Raw genomic sequence first — 21,435 nt, 5'->3', positions numbered from 1 at the left:
CTGTCTGAACAAACTCCCTTCGTTCTGTACAGGAGACACTGGGACCCTAGGAAACTCCTTCCTGAGTCCAGGGTCAACTGGATTTTATAGAGTCTGAAGCCTAGATCACAACCAAATTGCATTGTTGCCCAAGATTCAACTTTCTGACCCTGTGCCTGACCGGCCTGCTTCTGGGGATGAGAAGTCTAGTCCCCAGAGGCCAACGACACCTAGGAGAGTTGTCCTATATTCACTCCCTACCTCCCCCAAATCTCGGAGTTACAGGAACCACCCACTTCTAACTTAGGGGTAGACTTGCCAGGGCCCGAGTGCCTGTCATGGAGTATTTTCTGCTTGTCATGGAATATTCTAGAGTCAGCCATTCCTTCCTCAGAGATAGCATCTTGGTCTTGAGTTAAAATTTCCAGCTCTCAAACCTTAAAGATTGGTCATTATGTTTCTTCAAGGTGACGGGAAACCACTTAAAATGACGATCTTCATAGGCTGCACAGGCGGTTTAGTTTTAGGACGTGATGTATGTGGTGAGACGGTAAGTAACAGCCATGAATCCAACTGACAATAATCTGTGAATAAACTATACTGGTCATTCTCTGTAGTGGATCAGAAAGTGAATTTCCTGTCATCCCTAAGACACATATACATATAGTCACACACTGTATACACGCTGATGCCTATATATTTGGGTATATGTACCTATGTGTGTGTATACGTAGGTGCAGTGTACGTTTAAACAGTGTGAATAGCTAAGTCCAGGTGAGTGGCTGTGAATCATGTGGCTATAAACCTATCATTTTTATGGTAAATCACTGAAGTATTCTCTAGCAGTGATCATCGCTTTTTACATAATTTTATTATATTCTTTAAAGATAGCATTGGTATTAATTAAATAGACCCACAGGTAAAATGTGTATTGTGGGAGTATCTTTGACATCTCTGTTTATAAACTTGGCAGACATTAAGTTAGTACTTTCATTTGAATAAACCCCCTCAACCACAACGTCAAATATCATCTAGAGGTAAAGCACTGTGGTCCTCCATGCCCCACTTATAACTTAACATCACAGCATCTCGTAAGGGTAACTCTTAAATATAGGTGTGACTCTAGACCTTGACCGTGGTTTCCACACTGGTCTTTAGTTATGTCCAGGCTTTCTGTCGTTTACTCACCATTTCCCTCCATCGGTCTCCCCTGGCAACCACCTTTGGCGTCCTGAGCGCACCATTCGTAATAATCCAAAGTGACATGCAGATGTCACTCATGCACCCTCACAGACTCTGTAGAAGGTGCCCTGAGACCCTCTGCAGTGACACAGCCGGGTCGGGCCGGCCCGTCCCGTGAGGAGGGTGGATGGTCTCGTGGGGCAGCCGGCTAGGATCCCCCCACCGCCTTCTCTGCACAGCCAGGCCCGTGGCGCCCACGCGTGGCCTCTGAGTCTTGGTCTTTGAAGTGACAGAGATGACAGAGTGAAGCTCCAGACACGACGTGAGCCGGGATGGGGTCCCACGGAGATGAGGCCAGACCGAATGGGCACTGCGTCACTCGGGTCACCATCACGCACCGTCACCCTCCCTGCACTGCTGCTCCTGTCCGTCTGTAGCGGGACAGCCTCCATCTGACACATACTCCACCACCCTGTCCCCCGGGCAGGTAAGAGCAGCATGCATCCTGCAGCCACCCAGAGACCAGCATCAACATCTCCCAACAAGTTAAAACAACCAACGTTTAAATGACTCTGAAACTTTAATTACAGATACTTTTCAACATTTGAAAGTGTGGATTTGCTCTCTTTTTGCATGAAGCTGTCAAGGTGGTTCCGTTACACCAGTGTCTTTTCCTGCACCCCTAGCTCTTCTTTATTTCATCAAAGGTGTCTGGATCGCAGTCCCAAACCAACTCTGCACTGCATTCCAGGTTGGAAAACTCGGAGAGTGAAACAGGCTCAAAGGAGCAGAAAGCAACCGCAGTGAAGCAGCAGGAAAAGCTGAAGCTGCTATTTGTTTCTCCTCAGTTCCCCCCCGAAATGCAATAATCATGAAGAGGAAGAAAAGAAGATGGAGCGCTTACCCTGCTCCCGCTGCCAACACGCTCGCCTGAACCTCTCTGTGGTCTTAAAGTGCAATTATATGGTGAGGACGCCCAGGCCTGGGATCCGACTGGATGCAGTTCAAAGCCAAAACTTCAAACAGCTCATGACTCAGGCCAGGCGGGCGGGGGCCAGGCGGGGGAGGAGGACTGTTCTCAGCCGCTCAAGTGCATCCGAGGAAGAAGTGTCTTTTCTTTCTGTAAAGAAAATCTGTAAATTGTAAGGCATCCTGGTTTGGAAAAATCAAACTCTGTAAGCGCTTCTATCCAAGGCTGTGCCAGGGCTGCAGGGTCCAAAGGCCAGCGAGCCCAGCCAGCAGCAGGGGACACGGGCCGCTCCCGGGTGCCCGGCTCCGGTGCTGATGCTGCCCGGAGTCCTCAGAGAAGTCTTCAGCCCTGGGCGCCGAGGAGGCACACTGGACCAAGGGCATCTGGTAGGATGTGGCTCTCTTCTCGGGTCTGTCCGGGCTGGAGCCGTCGCTGGGCCTCTGGCCGTTGAAGAGCAGGTAGCGGCCGCGGGCATCCTGCTCCATCTTGAAGATCTCGTATTCCGTGTGAGGTAGTTTGATGCCCAGTGCCACACAGCCATTGGTATGGGTCACGTCCTGCTGGACACCCACCTGCCAGGAGCCCTCGGCCCCGCACTCGTTCCCGTTGAAGACATTGAGGAGCGAGGCAGTGGCTGCGTCCATGGGGGTGACCTTCATGTGGTTCACTGCCAAGGACACAGGACAGCTCCGTGATTCAAGGATGCCGGAGGCACCAAGCCTCACAGGCTTCTGCTCTCAAACCCACCCTGCAGACCAACCCACCAGACCGGAGCCCACAGAAAAGACCCTCAGATGGAAAAGGTTCCATGTCTGGATGTGACCGGTGGCCACACCAAGCACCCTGAAGGCGCCACCAGGAAAAGTCCAGCCCATCTGGCAGTAGAGGCTGAGCCCAGACTACAGCTGACCAAGCCCGTTCCCGTGAAGACCCTGCTCTTTGGGATGGACACAGTATTCAACGAAAACTGGCATTTGTTTTTACGAATAGGTTTTGAGGTTTTTAAATAGTTTTGGTGTCAGACACCTAGATTAGTGAGCAGTCTATACTGGCCCGTACATCAGGCAACTAAAATAAATTAGGCTGCAAGCAAAAAAAATCTGCTCCAATCTGCTCAAAGGAAATCCCAGCCCTTGTAGAGGACGCTTCTGAGGCTCTCCCAGGGGCCCATATCCTGCGTACACGTGAGAGCTTTGGAGGGGACTGAGACCCAGAGAGCTGTTCTCTGGGCGACAGCTACCAAAGGCCCTTTGTCCCTAGAGCCAATCTCCCTCCCTAAGGTGGGGGGGGGGGGCAGTAAAATGCCCCAGGGCTTATCTGGGTTGGCAGAAATACTTCATATTAAATGGACTGAATCACAGGATGCTATCCTGGGAGGGGTATCTAGGCCAACCCTCTTATTTGTCCATGACAGGGTTGACACCTTCCTAAAAAGATGCACAAGCTTAAAAAAAAGTCTAGAAATAGCGATCACAAGGCCCCCACCACCCCTTGCTCACAGCCTTGTAGCCTGGAGAATGTCACCCTTTACCTGCCTTACTTAGGTGATCACCAGGCATACCGCCCGCCCGCCTGCAAGCACGTGGCATCTTCTCAAGGGCACGACGGGCACACTCTGCGCACCTGGGCGTCACTAACGCCAGCTCCGAGGCTGCAGAGAACGATGCGGGCAGGCAGTCCACTCCCCAACATCCCTAGCAGAGAAGATGCCCTTTGCCCCTGGCTCCGCCTCCACAAACACGTCCCCAAACTGCTGCCGTGACCTCGGGGTATGGGGTGTGGGGCAGGAGCCCTACCTTTGAACACAAACTCCGTGCCGCCCATGACCCTGGCGGAGTGCACGCCGCGGCTGTAGCGACCCTTGGCGTAGATGGTGAAGGTGGGATGCTTGCACACGGGGTCGGAGTAGTGGTAGTAGTGCCCCTCCCAGGTGTGGTTGTTGTCGTGGAAGATGAAGTGGCGCGTGAGGAAGAGGACCTCGGGCCGCACCTCGCAGCGCTGGCTCACCCACTCGCCGTGCAGGCCCACCGTCAGGTCCGCCTTGGGGGGCAGCAGGGGTGGCCGGTGCTCGTCCGACCGGTGGATGATGCGGCAGGCAATGCAGGCGTGGTCGTGGTTCTGGAGCCAAAACACAAACACGGGGGGAAAAAAAACGTCTCCATGAGAGCAGTGCGCATGCGCTGCGTTCGACGGGGCTCACGGCAGAGGCGCCGGCAGCCCCTGAGGCACCGCCACCAGTAACCTGGGAACCCCAGGGGCAACTGGAGCCACAGACCGGGTGTGTGTGCCTGCGTGTGCTCACAAGTACATAGTGTGTTTGGCTAACAGTAGAGCCTTGCCTAAATATTTCAGCTGTGATCTGGACCCCCTTTAGAATCCTGTTACATTTTCAGACCATTTGTCCCGGACACTTGATTTCAAAAAGAAAGGCTGGCATCACCTCACCCCAATTAGGATGGCTACTATCAGAACGAGCAAAAAATGGCAGCATTGGCGGGGCCGTGGAGAAACTGGAACTCTCGTGCACTGCTGGTAGGAACGTAAAGGGGTGCAGCTGCTGTGGAAAAGGATCACCTTAGGACCCAGCAACCCCACTTCTGGTTTATACCCCAAAGCACTGAAATCAGGGTCTCAAAGAGGTATTTGTTCACCCACGTTCACAGCAGCACGATTTGCAATAACCTAAAAACGGAAACAACACAATGTACATCGATGGCTGAATGGATCATCAAAACGTGGTCTAGACACACACTGGACTATGGTTCAGCCTCACAAAAGGACAGGAATCCTGACACACATGTTGTTACAAGGATGAACCGTGAGGGCATCATTCTGAGTGAAATAAGCCAGTCACAGAAGGACAAATTCTGTGCGATCCCACTTATAGGAGGGACCTCAAGTCATCAAATCCATGGAGACAGAAAGCAGAATAGAGTTACCAGGGGCTGGGGTGGGGAGTTCGTGGCCAGATGGAGATGAAGATCGTATGACAATGTGAATGTCCTTGACGTCACTGAACTGACGCCTAAACATGGCTAAGATGGTAAATTTTATGTGACGCGTATTTTACAACTAGATTCTTCCATTAAAAATAAGTATGAGACACAAAAGAAAAAAAAGGACAGTACTCCAGTTGCCGTGGGTGACACAGGGCACTGTGTAGTGAGGGCAGAGGTCCCCATGAAGGAGGCATGAAGGACACAGCCCCAAAGGAGGCAAGAGCAGAGGCCCGGAGAGGCCGTGGGCACTCCTGTCCCTACCTGCGTCTGCTGGCCTGAGGCCTGGATGGTTTATGGGCTCTGAATGCTTCCTGCTTTACAGCTTCACACCATCTAATCAGTGCAAGAGAGTGGCCGCCCCGTCTTTCGGGAGCGCCTCTCTGGCCGGGCCTGCTTATAGCACCAACATGGACCTGGCACAAGGGCTGTCTAGGGTTGCCACTTAGAAAACCTCCTCCGAGTAGAGTACGGGGGCCCGAGACTGTCAGCCACGTAGATGCTGTTTGCCTGGAGGGCTCGGGGCTCACACAAAAAGCCAGGTCTGGAGACACAGGAGCTAGCTCCTTGCCCAGACTGCCATCCGCTGTTGGACCCAAGTCACCGGAGGCCCACGCGCCAGGGCTGCCTCCGCAGATGGGGCATCTCCACCAGTGGGCATCTCCACTACTCCCCCTCCCACGCAGGTCTGTAAAGCCTCCTGGGCTGCCAGACACCAGCCACACTAGAGGCCCACATGAATGTGCCCGGCGCTGTGGCAGGAGGGCGGCACTGGCCCTGCCCCTGCCCGGGGCCCACCGTGCAGCAGCTCCTGGTCCAGCAGCTCCTGGCCTGTAGACAGGGACTGACAGGTGGCCACTCGGGCAGGCAGGCACTCGTTTTCTGGGCAGAAATCCAAACCTCCAGGCCTTTCTTTCGCCGGCACTGACTGCATGCGGGGCTACAGCGGTTCTTTGGTTGAAGGCTGGGTTGCCTGGGAGAGTAGGTGAGAATTGCAGGGGGCCAGGGTTCCCCAGCCGCCCCTTCCACACTCTCCTCCCAGGACAGCTCAGCGCCCGCTGACAGTCCCTGTGCTCATCAGCTGAGCCTGGAGTTGTTATTTACGGGAGAGGAGGTCTGTTCGGGGCCTGCGGACAATGAGATCAAACAGGCAGCACAGAAGCCTCGCTGTCCCGGGGCCCATGCGTCTGTGGACCTACAGTTTCCTACCAAGGCCTCTGGGACACACGGGAGAAAGCGCCCTGCAGCCTGTGGTCAGCAGTGAGCCGTCTGCAAGCTACAGCAAGGAAACAGACAGGAAGGACACGTGTACACAGCCCACGAGGCCTGCACTTAACTGCACAGAAAGAGATGGTTCCGGCCTTGGCAGGAGATCCACGGGCCAGCGACCGCAGCTGGGGACCCTGGGCCTAAATACCATAAGAAATGAGGATTAGACTAAGGTGGGTCCCACTCGGGCTCCCAGAACCACCATGAGGAGAAGTTTCTCGGCATGGGGTTGCACGCGCGCGTGGCACTCAGTGGGAAGACCAAACAAATGGCACGGCTCCTGCTATGTGTGCCACTATCTTTCAAACGCATAACAGGGTGAAAAAGACACAAATTTAGTTAAAAAAAAGCATCACTGAATTCAGTAATTTTGCCACTATGTATTTTCTTGTAAACTACTAGGAAGTGAAGGTTCCAATTTTTTACCCCAAAAGGGGGTTTTTACTGAAAGTCTGGGATGGAAAGTTAATATGATTTCTGTGACATCATATTAACTCCCACACTCAGGAAGTAGCCCCTTCCTTAATGGCTAACAAGCGTTATCATGATCAGCACCTTGATCAAACTGTACCTGCTGCCCCTGCTCCCGTGCCCCAGCTGCACATGGTCTGTGTGAAACCAGCCCTGTACTCAGACTCAAGTCTCTGAGATTTCACAGACAGGACGGGGGAGGGGGAAATCTGGTGCCGGTACTTGTTAGCCAGCACACTGAGTGGTGCAGGAGACGGCCCTGGAAAGAGAGAGGAACCTCTGAGAACATACGCCAGGCAGCTTCCAAAACACCCACGAGGAGTGATGGCTCAGCTACTCCACTAGGAGCTCGCCAGCTGGAAGCTTGCTGATTGCCCCCCCGCCCAACACTCGCTCACTGAGCAGATCCTATGCAGCCCATCTGCACTGCAGGTCCCTACACGCCGACCCAGCCTCCATTCCCTTCTTTCTGTTCCCCACCACTCGGTTCGCTATCTGTGATTTGGGAATTTAAAAACATCAGTTGTGACCACTTCATTTCTGACCATTCCAGGAAGACACGAGCCTCAATCCCTGAAAAGATTTGTTTTCTCAAATACCAATATCATTCAGGAAGTGCCCAGAAAGCTTCTTAGATTGAGCAGGCGGGGCAGGAACAAGGGGTCTTAGTTCTTGCAAGAGCCACTGCTCGGACGACCAGGGATCAACTGCTCTTCAGAAAAGGAACCAGCTCGGAGGGGAGGGGGCACCAACGTGGGGCCCAGGCTGTTCCATGCCCGACACGCTGGAGTTTGGTGTTTTTCTTTAAGAATGACAGGGCACGGGTCCTGAGCTCCGAGATGAGGATCTGGCTGGGCTGTGGTCCTTCAGGCGAGAGATGGTCCCGGCTGAAGGGTTTCTGGTCGGCAGCAGAGAAAGGCAGGCCGGGTAGTTTCAGGGAAGCTTGTCACCCATCGGTAGGGAAGGAGTGGGAGGAAGCTGCCCCTTGGGTATTGGTCTCACCAAATTCCTGAACTAGCTACTTTACTTCATTGTGGTCAGACGTACATAACATGAAACTTCCCATCTAAGTAATTCACACTGTCGTGCAACCACCCCCACCATCATCTCCAGAACTTTTTCATCTTCCCCAACTGCAACTCGATCCCCATTGAATACAACTCTCCATCCCACCCCCATCGTAGCCCTTGACAACCACCATCCTACTTTCTGTGTCTATGGATCTGACTACTAGAGGGCCCACATATAAGTGGGATCACATAGTATTTGTCCTTCTTGTAACTGGCTTATTTCTCTTAACATAATGTCTTCAAGGTTCATCCATGTTGCAGCATGTGTCAGAATTTCCCTCCTTTTTAAGGCTGAATAGTTTTCCACTGTATGGATGGACCACATTTCGTTTATGCATTCATCTGTCAATGGACACCTGGGTTGCTTTCACTTTTTGGCTATTGTGAATAATGCTGCCGTGAACATGGGTGTCCAATCGATTTGAGAACATGCTTTCAATTCTTTTGGGTATATACCTAGAAGTGGAATTGCTAGATTATATGGTGATTCTATGTTCAATATTTTTTGAGAACCTGCCATATTGTTTTCCACAGCAGCTGCACCATTGTACATTCTCACCAGCAAAGCACGACGGTTCCAATTTCTCTACACCCTCACCAGCAGTTGTTATTATTATTTTTTTTGATAACAGCCAACCTAATAAGTGTGATGTGCTACCTCACTGAAGTTTTGACTTGCATTTCCCTCATGATTAGAAATGCTGAGCATCTTTTCATGTGCTTATGGCCTATTTGTACATCTGCTTTGGAGAAATGTCTATTCAAGTCCTTTATCCATCTTTTAATCGGGTTGCTTTTTGCTGTTGTTGAGTTGACTAGTTACCGTTTTAACCAACTCTTTGGCTGGCATTAAGGAACCAAAGATGTCATACATCAGTGTGGGAGGTTTGGCCTCTCTGTGGATGCTGTCAACAAGGGGACAGTTTCAGCCAAGGTCGGATAAAGGGAACACCTTTCTGTTTTGTGGACAGATTTTTTAAAAATCTGATTTGTGCTCTTAATTACCACTCTCTTTGGCGTGAATAAAACCCCAAAGACCTACAGGAACAACCACGGAGAAGCAGAAATTAAGGCCTAGATATCACACTGGCTCTAAAGTTTCTCTTTTCCAAGATGCTTTTCTCAAACAGCGGCCATTCACAATGACGAAAGGGGAAGAGTTTTTCAACACGAAGAGTGATTTGTACCATGAAATCTCATTTGCTTCATGAAGTTCCCCTGTTGGGTCCATGCTCTGATCCATGGGTCTCATCTGAGAAGCCGTCTTTCCCAGGCTCTCCCGTTAGGCTTCACATCGCTCCCTCCCTTGCATCTCAGATAGGCTATTTTAACGTCAGGGTTCCTGTGCACAAGAGGCTGAGGGCTAGAGCCGAGGGACCAGAACGTGTTCCTTGCTGCTCTTCTTTACACCAACTATAAAAAGCTTTCATTCCTGGGTGGGGGTGGGGAATCCCTATACCATTATTAATCTCTTAAGAAAGAAATCAAGCTTATTCTAAAACATCACATTTTATCAGTGAGCAATGTCCTAGGCAGAGGGGGTTTTTCCCACTGTGCTTCCTGATCCTGGCCTGGCCCTGGGAACAGTTAAATAACACGGTTTGCCTGTACAGGGCGTTTGATGCTGGGGAAGTTCAAGTACATCATCTCTTACGCTTCTCAGTCTCCCAAAGAGACCACAGTACACGTCACAGATGAGGCCACCGAAGCACAGAGAGAATGACATGGCTCGGAGGGATCTGGGACAGAACTCGGCTGTGGGGCTTGCAGAGTGCTCCCTTCCGGCCCCAGGCTGCCCCTTAGGCTGGGGTCTGCAAGGAACACACGTCTCCCTACCAAGGGCTCTGGTCCCTTGAAAAGGTCCTCTCTGGCCGATGACTGATACGATTCTCTAGGCTTTGCCCTGTTCCCCGCCAACATTTATTTCTGGAGAGCTGGTTCGTCAGCATTTGCTGACAGATCCACTTGTTTCCCAGCATCTTCCCAGAATGGAAAAAGTTACTTGACGTGATCTTGTCGTGAATAAGTCAACTAGAGAAGCAGCCTGCATAAGACATTTCTTGGGCTAAATGTTTTGTTTGAGGAGGAGAAACGGGGATAGATGATGAAATGCCCCTTCCTAGAGTTCTGCTCCCCCGGGTCACGTTTCTCAGGAAGGAACCTCCACGGATGGCCAAGGATGATGCTGAAAGCGGTCTTCCCGAGTGCCGTTCACCACGTGTGTGACTGAACTGCAGACGCCCTACGGTAGGTCTTTCTACACAGACATCCTTCCCGGCTCCTCTCCGTGACATGGTAGGTATTTGAGGCCAAGACCAGCGCCCTCCCGTTTTCCTACGTCCCACGACACCTAGGAGAATACAGCGGGTGTGATACAGGTTCATGGCTCACGGGCTGATGGATGGTTAGAAAGTTGTCCTCGGATATGCAACAAGATGAACAGAGCAGCCAGCATTCATCACAACCGTGAGCGCTGCCCGTCTTGTGGGAGGGGCCTCTTGGGGTGCCTTTCAGAGCTGGGATCCTGGGATGTTGTGGACTCGGGCTCATTCTGACCTCCCAAAGGAGCCGTGATGATTCCCCTTTCAGAAGAAAGTAGGGGAAATGGCCGTGGCCACACAGGTTGGGTCTCTGTAACTGCAGCCTTGGGGCCACACCCGGAGGCTGGCAGTGTGTCTGGCCAGGCCGGCGCAGCCAATGCCACATGCACACGGCAGCGCTCGGACCCCCTCAGCCTGGCCACCGCCTGCCAGGAGCAGGTGGCAGGCGTTGAGGACAGAAGGACTTAGCCTCACAAGGACTCTGCACGGCAACCCTGTAGCTGTGATGCAACCACCACAGAGGGGCCCGGGCTGGAAGGACGATGGAAAAGGGTAAGAGAGGCACGGCCAGTTCCTCGGGGCCTGCGTTTGGCTGCCAGGTCTTCTGCGAGCGGAACCGACAGAACACCGCTTCCTGGAGGGAAAAAGGAGCATCGGTGGGTGCCCGGGAGCAGCACTGCATTTTCTAGAAATGGGATTTCCGTGAAGTTTAGACTCTGAGATGTGAGCTCCCAAAGGCCTTTCCGGTAAATCACATAAAAGATAATTTCATCTCCACCTTGCCTGTACATACACACTTTGCACAGAGCCCAGAGCTCGATAAAAGGACCATAAGAAGGTGGTTCTTCAATACAAATGACTATAAGAATGGTTTCAGAAGAAAATGCTGTTAAGTTTTACTTGTTTGATTGTTTCTTCCCCTCCTATTAATTTAAATGTATTTAAAGAGTTGAAGGAGACTCATCTTCATAATCACACTGGCTGTAAAGGCAGCAGACCCCACGTTTGGCCCCCTTCTCCCCTGCCCTCTGCCCATAGTGGCCAATGCCCCGCACACAGGACTTGACCCAGACTCTCCAATGGTCGACTTCCTGCCGCCCAGGTGTTCACGCTGTCCTCTCAGCTTCTGGACTTTTAAGGGATGCAATGTTTACCACTTGCATTGTCCCTGACAACGACTTCCTGGTCTGCTGACTCCTTAAATAAAAATCTTGCACTCAGGAATCCAGAAAAATAATGAACTGTTTCTGCGCTCACAGCAGAGGCCAGTAGCTGTGCAGTGTGGCAATCGTGTGACTCTTCATATCTCAACCCAAATAAAATGTCCACGTGAGCAAGCCTTTCGGAGGCCAGAACCCATCACCCGACCCCCATCGCCGGCTCTTTTTTCATCCTGTGGGCAGCACGTGCGGCCTGGCAGTGAACGCCCGGGCTGGGGGCAGGGTCACGGTTTTCTGTAAGGGGCATACTGATTGAACATAAGGTGGGCTTCTGACACTGTCTCGGTCATGACTCCTTGAAGGCCCTGGTCCTCTACCACCTCTTCTGACTACCGTCACCTCCGCAAAACCCTCTTCTCTTTGCCCTGCGCTGACAGAAAGAGCAGGGACAGGGATTCCTCCGTGAGCTTCTGGATCCTTCTACTCGTGCACCTGTGACACCCACTTACCCACCCCGCCGGGAGCCACACCAGCCACATGCCTAAGGAGAGACCCCTTCCTGCTGCAGAGCTGCCTCCTGGAGCTGGGCGGAAACTCCGATGTCCACAGCCACGTGGTCCAAAGTCCCTCAGATGTCACAGATGTCCCCATAAATCTGTATTTCTCACATGCTCTGAGGAGGCTAGGAAAGACAAGCTCCCTCAAAAACAAATGACTGTTCACAGTCCAGAGGCCTGCAGGGAACTTAGGAGAGAAAGCACACGAGTACCCCTGCTTCCTCCCAGCGGTCCGGCACCCCAAAACACTCTGCTGTGTTTCCGCCTCCGACGGGCAGCCCCACCCACTATCAGCGTTCCAGGCAGGCTCTCTCAGAAACGTGGCTTGGGGAGAGCGGTCTGGTTTGCAGGCAAGCCCTTTGATTTACGGCCCTGTGGCCTCATCAGTGCAGGGTTTTGGAAAAAGACCAATTCTGCTTGCTTGCAAGTATGATCCTGAGGCCCTGGCGTTTCCAATGACCCCAGCAATCATTTGCTCTTAATTACTTTTGATTCTGCCAAGGAAAGAGGGCACCTGGCTAACCCTCCACCGCACAGGAATCCAGGCAGAGGGTAAGGGCTGCCCTGATGCTAAACTCGATTCGAGCAAAGCATCTTCTTTCAGGGTTATTTTAGGGGGTCCTGTTTTTTTTAATGAAGAGTAGCCAACTTCATCCTGAAAGAATCCTCCCAGCTCACCTGATTCTCTTCAAACATCATTTTTTTTTGCCGAAGGGCTCTGAACCTCACAGCAAAGCTGTATAAAGCCTAGAAAATCAAGTTGATTTAAAATCTCTATTTTTACATGGTGTCCCGTTTCCAGAGGGGCTGAGACTAGTCGTTTTAAACTCAATTTAGCATTTAAACTAATTTTCAGCCAGGTCTCTATGGACCGGCGATTAGGGAAGGTGAAGGGTTCAGAGGGGTTGGCGAGGCCTGTGGTCTGTCCGGATGCACCCCCAGCCCTCCTCCTTCCCGGGGGGCGGGTGGTCTGCAGGAGCCCAGCGGGCAGGCAGCACCTGGGGCTTTGGAAAGGCACCAGCGGCCAAGTCCACTGATCCCTTCTCCTAGCCGGCCTGCGGAGGGATCTCAAAACTTCCTGACTGCTTGCTCACTGCAGGCCAGGATGCACACGCCAGGGACAACAGGAGAAGAACGGGTCCTTTCAGCTCCCAGAGCCACGCGGACCTGGGCCGGTTTCGGGGGAGAGCACAGGCCAGGTCCTGGACGCCGGCCTGCGTCCGCCCAGCCTCTTCATCGGCTTCCTCTGTGGCCACAGCGTTCCTCCGAGCCTCAGAATCCTGCCTTTTTGGAATCTGTTTTGAGCGTGGTGATGGAGTTTGGGTGGTATAAGATCACAGCACAAGTCACAGCAGGGACAGAAACGTTCACGGTGACAAGTATCTTTCCCCCGGCCACACTGTCCCCCTCCTCTGAGGCCATCGCTGTTCCACTGCAGAAACACTGGCTCCCGGTTCAGCTTACCTTCTTCTTCTATTACTAGCTTTACACATGGCACCACACTGTTCATGCTATTCTGTACCTTCCTTTAAAACAAAAAAGCTTAACAGTGTGTCCTGGATAATCTCCAAGATCCAAGGTTCTTTCCACCCTTAATATTTCTTGAATGAGGGATTGTGGCCTAGGGTTTAAAGAGTTTACTTCTTAAGAATCTGGGGAGACGGTCCCACAACTGCCCCTGCAGAGGAGGGAAGAGAAAATGGGAGTGAGAGGAGTGGCAGAGATGGAGGTAAGACAAGAAAGGTGGTTGTGGGTACTCCTTTCTTTTCCAGGCCTAAGGAGAGCTCAAGAGATCAAAGAGCCCACGTGGGCATCCGCAGGTGAGGAAACGGAGTCTGGACCCGACAACATGCACCAACAGCCCAAGGTCAGGTTCAGAGTGGTAGCCAGTCGGTCCAGGCTGTCTGCTGCTTCCTCTGGGCAGGGGGCCTCCATCCAGCCTCCTCTCTCCTTCCTGGGCCCTGGCCACCCTACTCACCAGCATCCTCGCTGGATGGTGAGCAGGGATGAAGGCTCTGCTCCTGGGAGGATCCTCCCACAGGCTCAGGCCAGGCTGGGTCAGGGCTCTGGCTCCCATGGGGTTTCTGGATGAGCTGCAGACCGTTTTCACTCACGACACCCTTACTCCCGGAGATAATGTGAATGTTGGCTCGACTGTGCTCATAGAAAGCCAGATGCACGTCTGAAAATCCCGTTCCCGCTGCCACCTGACACCAGGGGTTTGCAGAGAAGCGTCGTTAAGCTGCAGCGTCTGGATAAGGCGGCCACCTGCAAAGGTCCCTCGACGGTTCCTCCGTTTCCCAGAAGCCGGGCCCTCGCCCTGGCGGTCCCTAGGCAGAGTCCCATCTTGGTGCCTCTGCATTGGCTGTGAAGCAGGCAGAGCCCACTGCCCGCCCCCTCCCTGCGAGGACGCCTGGGGTCCCCGGGGCAGGAGGGCCGCCCTCTCCCTCGCAGCCCCGCCTCACCTGGCGCCTCTAGAACGCGCAGGGCACAGCACAGCGGACCTGGCCGGGGTCTGCGCGGAGCCCAGCGTCCCCTCGGCACGGGGAGGGGATGTCCCTGAGATGCGCATCCAGAGGAAGCCTCCCTGCCCGCTCGGCCTCCTGGCAGACGCCCCACAGTCATCATAAAGGCAACTTTCACGACACAAGCTCGCGGTAACAGACAGAAAGAAGACAACCGAGTGGTCCAGCGGGGGCAGTACCAGCAGGACCCTCACCAGGCATGAGCGCGCTCCAAGGACTGAGAAGAAAACAGATGCTCTAAAAACAAATAAACCACCAAACAAAAGTTGGACAAGGCCTGCAACTGGAGAGTTGCTGTTCTAGAAAGGAAGCCAGAAAAGCCGGTCTGATGGTGGGCGACACTGGGAAGAAAGCCGCTGCCCCCCAGGCCCCCTTCCTGCCTCCCCAGCTTCTGCGGTGGTAATGACCCTGTTACGTGCAGACACGGACTCTGAGCCCGTGGGAAGGAAATGCCTGGAGAATTCCAAGTGTAATTACAGGGACTATCATTTAAGAAAAGAACATTAGAAGGTTTTAATTGTTTCCTGCCCCCTCCATCCTCCCCTCGGGTCACAGTGATTTCTCACTTAGTCCGATGGGAAGAGTGTGGGATTTGGGGAAATAGTCCAGTGGGGTCTGGGGAAAGGTTTGGGGGCAAGTTCCAGCCCTGAAACTCACCAACCAGTGACCTTGGGCAGGAGACCACCCCTCGCACCTCAGCTGCCCCCTCTTCTGCTAAGAGGTGGTCGTCACTGCCTCACAGGGTCGTTGTGGAGACGGAACAGGAGGTTCTAAGGGTCCACAGCCCCAGGCCAGCAGCACTGTCCCTGCCCCCGGCCCCAGGGCCAGGATCCCTGCTGGGCATCTTCCCAGGTAGGTTAGAACATCTCCACGTTTCCTGCAAGCTTTCCTCTTAGACTCACAGAAGAAGTTCCCAGAGGGTCAGGGCAGAAGGGAGCCTTAGGAATTTTCGAGGACGACCACCAAGGCTGTTCTGCATCACCAGTCCTAGGACCACCACCCTCATCAAATAGGAAGACCGAGGCCCCATCACAGAGCAAGACGGTGGCCCACCCAGGCCTCCTGACTGGGCTACGTGTCCCCCCACCCAAACTGCAGCCCTCCCGCCCCCGTCCCCCCCAGCAGCCCCTCCATGATGCAGAGCCCCGCCCCACCAGGGGCTATGCAGGGTGGTGAGGGGTACCTTGGCATTCTGCAGCGGGGGCTGGTAGCTGGACGGCCTGTAGAACATCCTCTGGGAGGCGTCAGTGTGGATGTCACCCAGGAAGAGCTCCTCCACCAGGCGGTCCAGGTTGTGCTGCAGGTACTGCTTCTCCACACGGACCAGCTGCAGCTCGTGCATGGCAAAGTTCACGGCCCGGGTGCACTCGCGGCCGCCCTCCTCCCGCCACAGGTCATAGGGCACGTCCTGCACCCAGGGACCCCCAGCGGGCATGAAGCCAGGGCACGTGCGGTTGACCAGCTGGCCGAGCCGCTCCGCCACAGCCTCTGAGTGGCACACGACCTGCACGCGGTGCAGCTGGTAGTCAGCCTCGGTGCCGCCACGGATGATCCAGGAGGCCTGGCGCAGGCGGATCTTGCCGCGGACCACCAGTGTGTAGGTGGGGCTGGTGCAGCGGTTGCCGCCGTAGTAGAACTGGTAGGCCTTGAACGTGTTGTTGTGGTAGAACCGGTAGGACCTGGTGATGAACTCGGGGCCCGACCGCACCTCACAGCTGCAGAAAAGGGGGAGGAAGACGCCTGTGAGCCCAAAGCCACGAGGAGGAGGCTCATCACAGTGCCAGGAGATCACGGTAATGATAACAGGATGGTACTCCGGGCAGTTCATGGAACCCGCACAGCAACCTATGAGCTGGGGGTGGGGGGTATTATTATTATTATTATTTACATCCCAAGGATCATTTTATTCTCTATTTTTTTGTTGTTGTTGAAGTATAGTTGATTTGCAGTGTTTCAGGTATATAGCAGAATGATTCAGTTTTGTTCTTTTTCAGAGTCTTTTCCATTATAGGTTATTACAAGATATTGAGTATAGTTCCCTGTGCTATAAGGGTGGGTATTATTACTGTCCTGTTTTACAGATAGGGAAACTGAGGCATAAGAGCTGAGGCAATGTGTCCAAGGTCCCCTCACCAGCCAGCACTGGAGCCAGATGTGAGCCCGGGGGAGCCTGGCCCAGCACCCGTGCTCCCGGTCACTCTATACCGGGGTTGTCCTCCTTTCACTTTATGGACAAGACAGAAGGGCAGGAACCTGCCGTCCTCAGCGCCCCCCTTGGCCTCACTCCCAGGCGGGAAGGAGGAAGGAGGGTGCGGGGCTGGCCTAGGAAAGATGCTCCCTGTGTTGTCAGAGATGTTGATTTCCTGACCACTTCCATCATCTGGACCGTGTCCACAGCAGCCAGGTGCCAGGTGTCTGTTGTCCTGGAACGGAATCTAGTCTCAAGGAGGCACCCCTTGGAGGCCACTGGAAACTCATCTCTTAGCCCGTCCAGTCAAAATTAGTTTTCCCTCTAGCAGAAAATAAAGAGGCAGGTAGGGCTCCTTCGGTTGTGCTGCCGACAGTGGCAGAATGTTTTCTTTTTTTTTTAATATTAATATCTTTTTAAAATATTATTTATTTATTTATTTTTGGTTGCATTGGGTATTCGTTGCTGCGCGCGGGCTTTCTCTAGTTGCGGCGAGCGGGGGCTACTCTTTGTTGCGGTGCGCGGGCTTCTCATTGCAGTGGCTTCTCTTGTTGCGGAACACAGGCTCTAGGAGTGCAGGCTTCAGTAGTTGTGGCACATGGGCTCAGCAGTTGTGGCTTGTGGGCTCTAGAGTGCAGGCTCAGTAGTTGTGGCGCATGGGCTTAGTTGCTCCGCGGCATGTGGGATCTTCCTGGACCAGGGATCGAACCTGTATTCCCTGCATTGGCAGGCAGATTCTTAACCACTGTGCCACCAGGGAAGTCTGCAAAATGTTTCCTGCTGTGGCATCAGGTAAAGGCTGGATGCCTAGGCCAGAAACACCTGGATGGGACCTTCCTCATCTGGTCTAACTGTAATCAATTTTTACAACTGCAGCACGGCCCACATCAGGAAATGAGGGGGTTTCCTTCCTTGCATTGGGCAAAGAATCTGTCCACTCGTCACCTTTAATCAGATCCTAGTCTCAGTGACATTGAGACTTCAGTCTTATCAGTCTTGGCCGTATAACCCTGCTTGTGTCTATTATTTATATATAAACTTATTAGATACAGTAGTTCTGGTTTGAGCTGAGTGGCGAAATCAAGCAGTGGGACTGAAATCCCAGAGGCCAGTGGTTCTCAAAACTACTATTAGTTTACAAACTGATGAACGGGCCACTTAGAAGTGGGTACCATTAGCTTAGTAAAGACTGTCACCTGCCGCAGATACCGCCAGACAGCAGCCAGTGGTGCTCTGGGCATCCGTCTCTGTGACAGGAGGGAGAGGAAGCCCATGTTCCTTCCCAGGGACAGAGGAGTCCTTCCGTGTGAGCAGCGATTCATGTCTGTTGCAGTTCAGACAGGAGGATCGCCGACTTCTAACACTTCATCTCAGCTTGAGGATCTGTTGATTTGGTCCCAAGCTCAAGCCCACTCACTTCTCCATCACCCCATCCCCGACGCCCCTCACCCAGGCCTTGGTCATCTCCAGCCGGGACTGTTGAGTCTTTTAATTGGTCATCCCCAAGTTGAAACAATTTGGGACCTGGGACCCTTTTGCTGCAGTGCTTGTACCTGGACACTCGTCTCCTCAGGCAACAAAATACAAAGAAACTATAAGAGACTAAAAATAACTGTGCGCATGCTCAGTTGGGGCAAATTATGGATAACAAGATACAAAGAGACCAAAAAGCCAACTGCCACTTCTGAAGAGTCAGGAGCAAAGCAGGGTACTGCACCTGCCCCCTGCACTCTACATCACCAAGGGGTGGGCAGACCGCCTGAGCCACGCCTCCGGCCCCACCCCTGGAGCTGCCCCTACCCTCACCCCATACAAGGAACCAGCTCGCCCTTCCTTGGGAAGCAAGCAGGGGAACCTGTTGTTTGTTCTTGCTCCCCCTTGCTGCACCAGGGGCCCCAGTAAAGCCTGGCCTGAATTTCTTGTCTGGCCTCTTGTCAATTTCTATGGATTAAGGAGGCCAAGAACCCTGGTTGTCCCCAAGTCACTCTTCCCACCACCCCCCTGCAGCCAGAGCACCCTTCAGTCATGCTGAATCAGGTTTGAGCACAGCCCTTGCTGAAATCTCTTCAATGACGTCCCAGTTCTCTTAGATTAAAAGCCAAATTCGAAGAGACAAGGCGTGCAGGGGGCCCTGGGGGCTGGCCCCGCCTCCTCCTTGACCTGCCTGGGGCTGTTCCCCACCCCCAGAACAAGGGCTCCTGTCCGTGCTTCTCCGGTCCAGCCTTTGCTAGTCCTCCCACAGGGAAAGCTCTTCCCTGGTCTTGCACAGCCAAGGACATCTCAGCTCAAGTGTCCTCTTCTTGGTAGCCCTTCCTACCCCACCCTGTCCTAAAATAGGGGCCCTGCTATTCTCCTTGAGCACCTGTTGTTTCTTCCCTCTTCGTAACACTTCTTTGTGTATTTGTAAAATTCCCGAAGACAGGGGCCATGTCTGTTTGGTTCGCTGCTATACACACAAAATCTAGAACAGTGCTCACGTGCGGTAAATATTTGTGAGCTCCAGAAATATTTGTTGAACAAAATGATAAATTATTTAAAAGTACGTCGCGTTAAGATTGTTTGTGCCAATACTGACCATGCGGTTATTTTGAGAAACCCCATTTTTCGGAAAAAACCAAAAACCAAAACCCGCTAGGTCTTCCTCTTAAGATTTCTTTTTTGTCTTCTCTGGATGCCTGTGATCCCTCCCCAAGGTACCTGGAGGAGTGGTCTGCACAGAAGTGATCAGATCCCACCGTTAGCCTTGTGAATTTGCGACAATTTAATGCGCAGGAAAGAGATTGCAGGTCTGCCTCTGGGCTATTTTTAAAAGCTCTAATGGAAGATAAGCAAGAGCTCAAACTGGGATAAATCTCAGCTCCACAGCCTGGAAAAGAAGCCAAGAGCTGCACCCTGGCTGGTTGAGGTAGCATGGGTACCTTTTAACTTACTCTCAGACCCTGAAGCTGTATATTAAATTACCAGAATATGGCTAGAATATTTAGACCATCAGAAGCTTGCAAGTCGTGTTTCAGGGTTGGTGAAACACAGACTCCTAATTTCACTTGCTAATGGTTTCTTTTCATACAGGAGTGGTCCTATGGGGTTCAATAAACAAGGACATATTCACTCCCATGTGGGATACAGTGGTACCGTATCACCGCTGCTGAGGCTAAGATTTCAACAGGACTGAGCTCTGTTTCTTCACCAACCCGAGTTTCAAAGCGTCGCTTGGCTGTGAGTTAGAACTCAGACAACCCCAGAATCACTGTAAATTCTAGAAAGTCTCTGTGCACCTGAGAAACCCTAAGAAGGCTCTGCATAGCAGTGCGCTCTCCAGGACCTCCCGGGACCCCCGCCCCAGCCTCTTACCCGGTAGACACCCAGTGGCCCTCGATGGCAGGCGGCATCTGCACAGTGATCCTGGCACCATTGTGGAGATGTTTGAGCATGTGGTGACACTGGGATTCCTTGAAAGCCCTCCAGGCACTTTTCTCCAAGGACCTAGGGTGGGACCTGCTGTCCGGATGAAGGAGGGCAGAGCCCTCTCCCAGCCCTGAAACAGATACAGGCAAGGCAGGTGTCAGGGGAGCTGCAGAGACGTGAGGCCAGCTGAGGAGCTGTCCCCGAGGCGGGGACATCCCACAGGTGGGAAATGCCAGGTTTTATCACTGTCTTTGCTCTCCTAGAATTCACATTCTACAGTGTCCCAGGAGATCCTCTCCCAGGTGAGAAAACTGGGGTCTGTGGAGATAACGAATGTGATTTGCATGAGGTCGCTTGACGAGCTCCTGGCAAAGCCTGAGCTCAAACCCAGGTCCATGAAACTGCCAACAAGGCCGTGCATCCCACGAGCAGCTGTGCAGGGCTGCAGGGGACAGAACTGTGTGCTCCAGAGTCATCAAGGCTGGAGATGGGGCTGAGGGGACAGGTAGAAAAGGTAGTCAGGAAGGGTGGTCAGGTGCAGTGACACACAGACAGGAAGGCAGAGAGCCAGCAGCTTCAGTGAAGGGTGAATGGAGACGGGGAGAAAGGCCCAGGGAACAGCTAGGAGGCGCCCCACAGTGGGGACTCCCTTCTGCCCGCACCACCTCATGCACCTCGGGGTCTCTCAATCCCCAAACGGACGCCCTCTAGAGGGGGTGCAAGTCCTACGCCCGCCCTATAAGGGCTCAGGTGTGGCATTTCCCCCAGTGATCTTCCAAGGCTGCCCCTTAGAGTTGGTGACAAACAAACACATGTTACAGGGTTGATTGCACATCTGTATTTTCCACGGGTGAAGGGACACTAGGACTAAGTTTATCTTCACGTCGTCCGGGTTGGCCAAAATTTACACATGCAAAAGTACCACCAGCCTCGTGTGCAGAAAAAGGCAAGGAAAACAGATGGAGTTATCATCTGAAAGCCCACTGTTTCCTCTGAGATTCACTCCTGAAGTGACTCACAATCCGAGAGGTCTTTATTGTGGACCTACTAGGAATTCAGCACTGTGTTAGCAAAAAAAAAAAACGACACTAGTTAGACAAACGTACAACAATAAAAGATGGATGTTAACGAAACGGTGGTAATCGTTTTGCAATGAATGTTAAACGCAACCTCACCAGCAACCCCATTCAGCCAAACCAGGTGAGTCACACCTGAGCTAGAACAAGGGTGACACTAAAACTCAGAAATCTGTGTCAGGTGGAGTAGACATTAATGCTCAGGGCTGTTAAGCGAGGACCCCCTCCGTGGCCTCGAGCTCCCATCCCAGGGAAGGCACTTCCAC

The 21,435-nt window shown here is 52.9% G+C and overlaps 1 protein-coding gene across 2 annotated transcripts in view; it reads right to left on the bottom strand.

Moving 5' to 3' along the window:
- Positions 1-228: 228 nt before the first annotated feature.
- The window catches only part of APCDD1 (APC down-regulated 1), a 31,872-nt gene continuing 10,665 nt past the window's right edge, over positions 229-21,435 (bottom strand). Inside the window, exons 2-5 of one of the 2 annotated variants that reach the window (XM_079942030.1) lie at positions 20,040-20,223; positions 15,684-16,215; positions 3,928-4,249; positions 229-2,798 (exon numbers count right to left, since the gene is read on the bottom strand). In XM_079942030.1, the coding sequence (XP_079798156.1) occupies positions 2,347-2,798; positions 3,928-4,249; positions 15,684-16,215; positions 20,040-20,223 (1,490 nt within the window). In that variant the 3' untranslated portion in view covers positions 229-2,346. Of the gene's footprint in view, positions 2,799-3,927; positions 4,250-15,683; positions 16,216-20,039; positions 21,028-21,435 lie in introns of those variants that run through there. The other variant, XM_079942029.1, reaches the window with a different exon arrangement.

The sequence above is a fragment of the Stenella coeruleoalba genome (genome assembly GCF_951394435.1).
Source record: "Stenella coeruleoalba genome assembly, chromosome: 14".
Classification (NCBI taxonomy): domain Eukaryota; kingdom Metazoa; phylum Chordata; class Mammalia; order Artiodactyla; family Delphinidae; genus Stenella; species Stenella coeruleoalba.
Note: the sequence above shows the minus strand (reverse complement) of the source record. Positions and strands in the feature narration are given on the sequence as shown.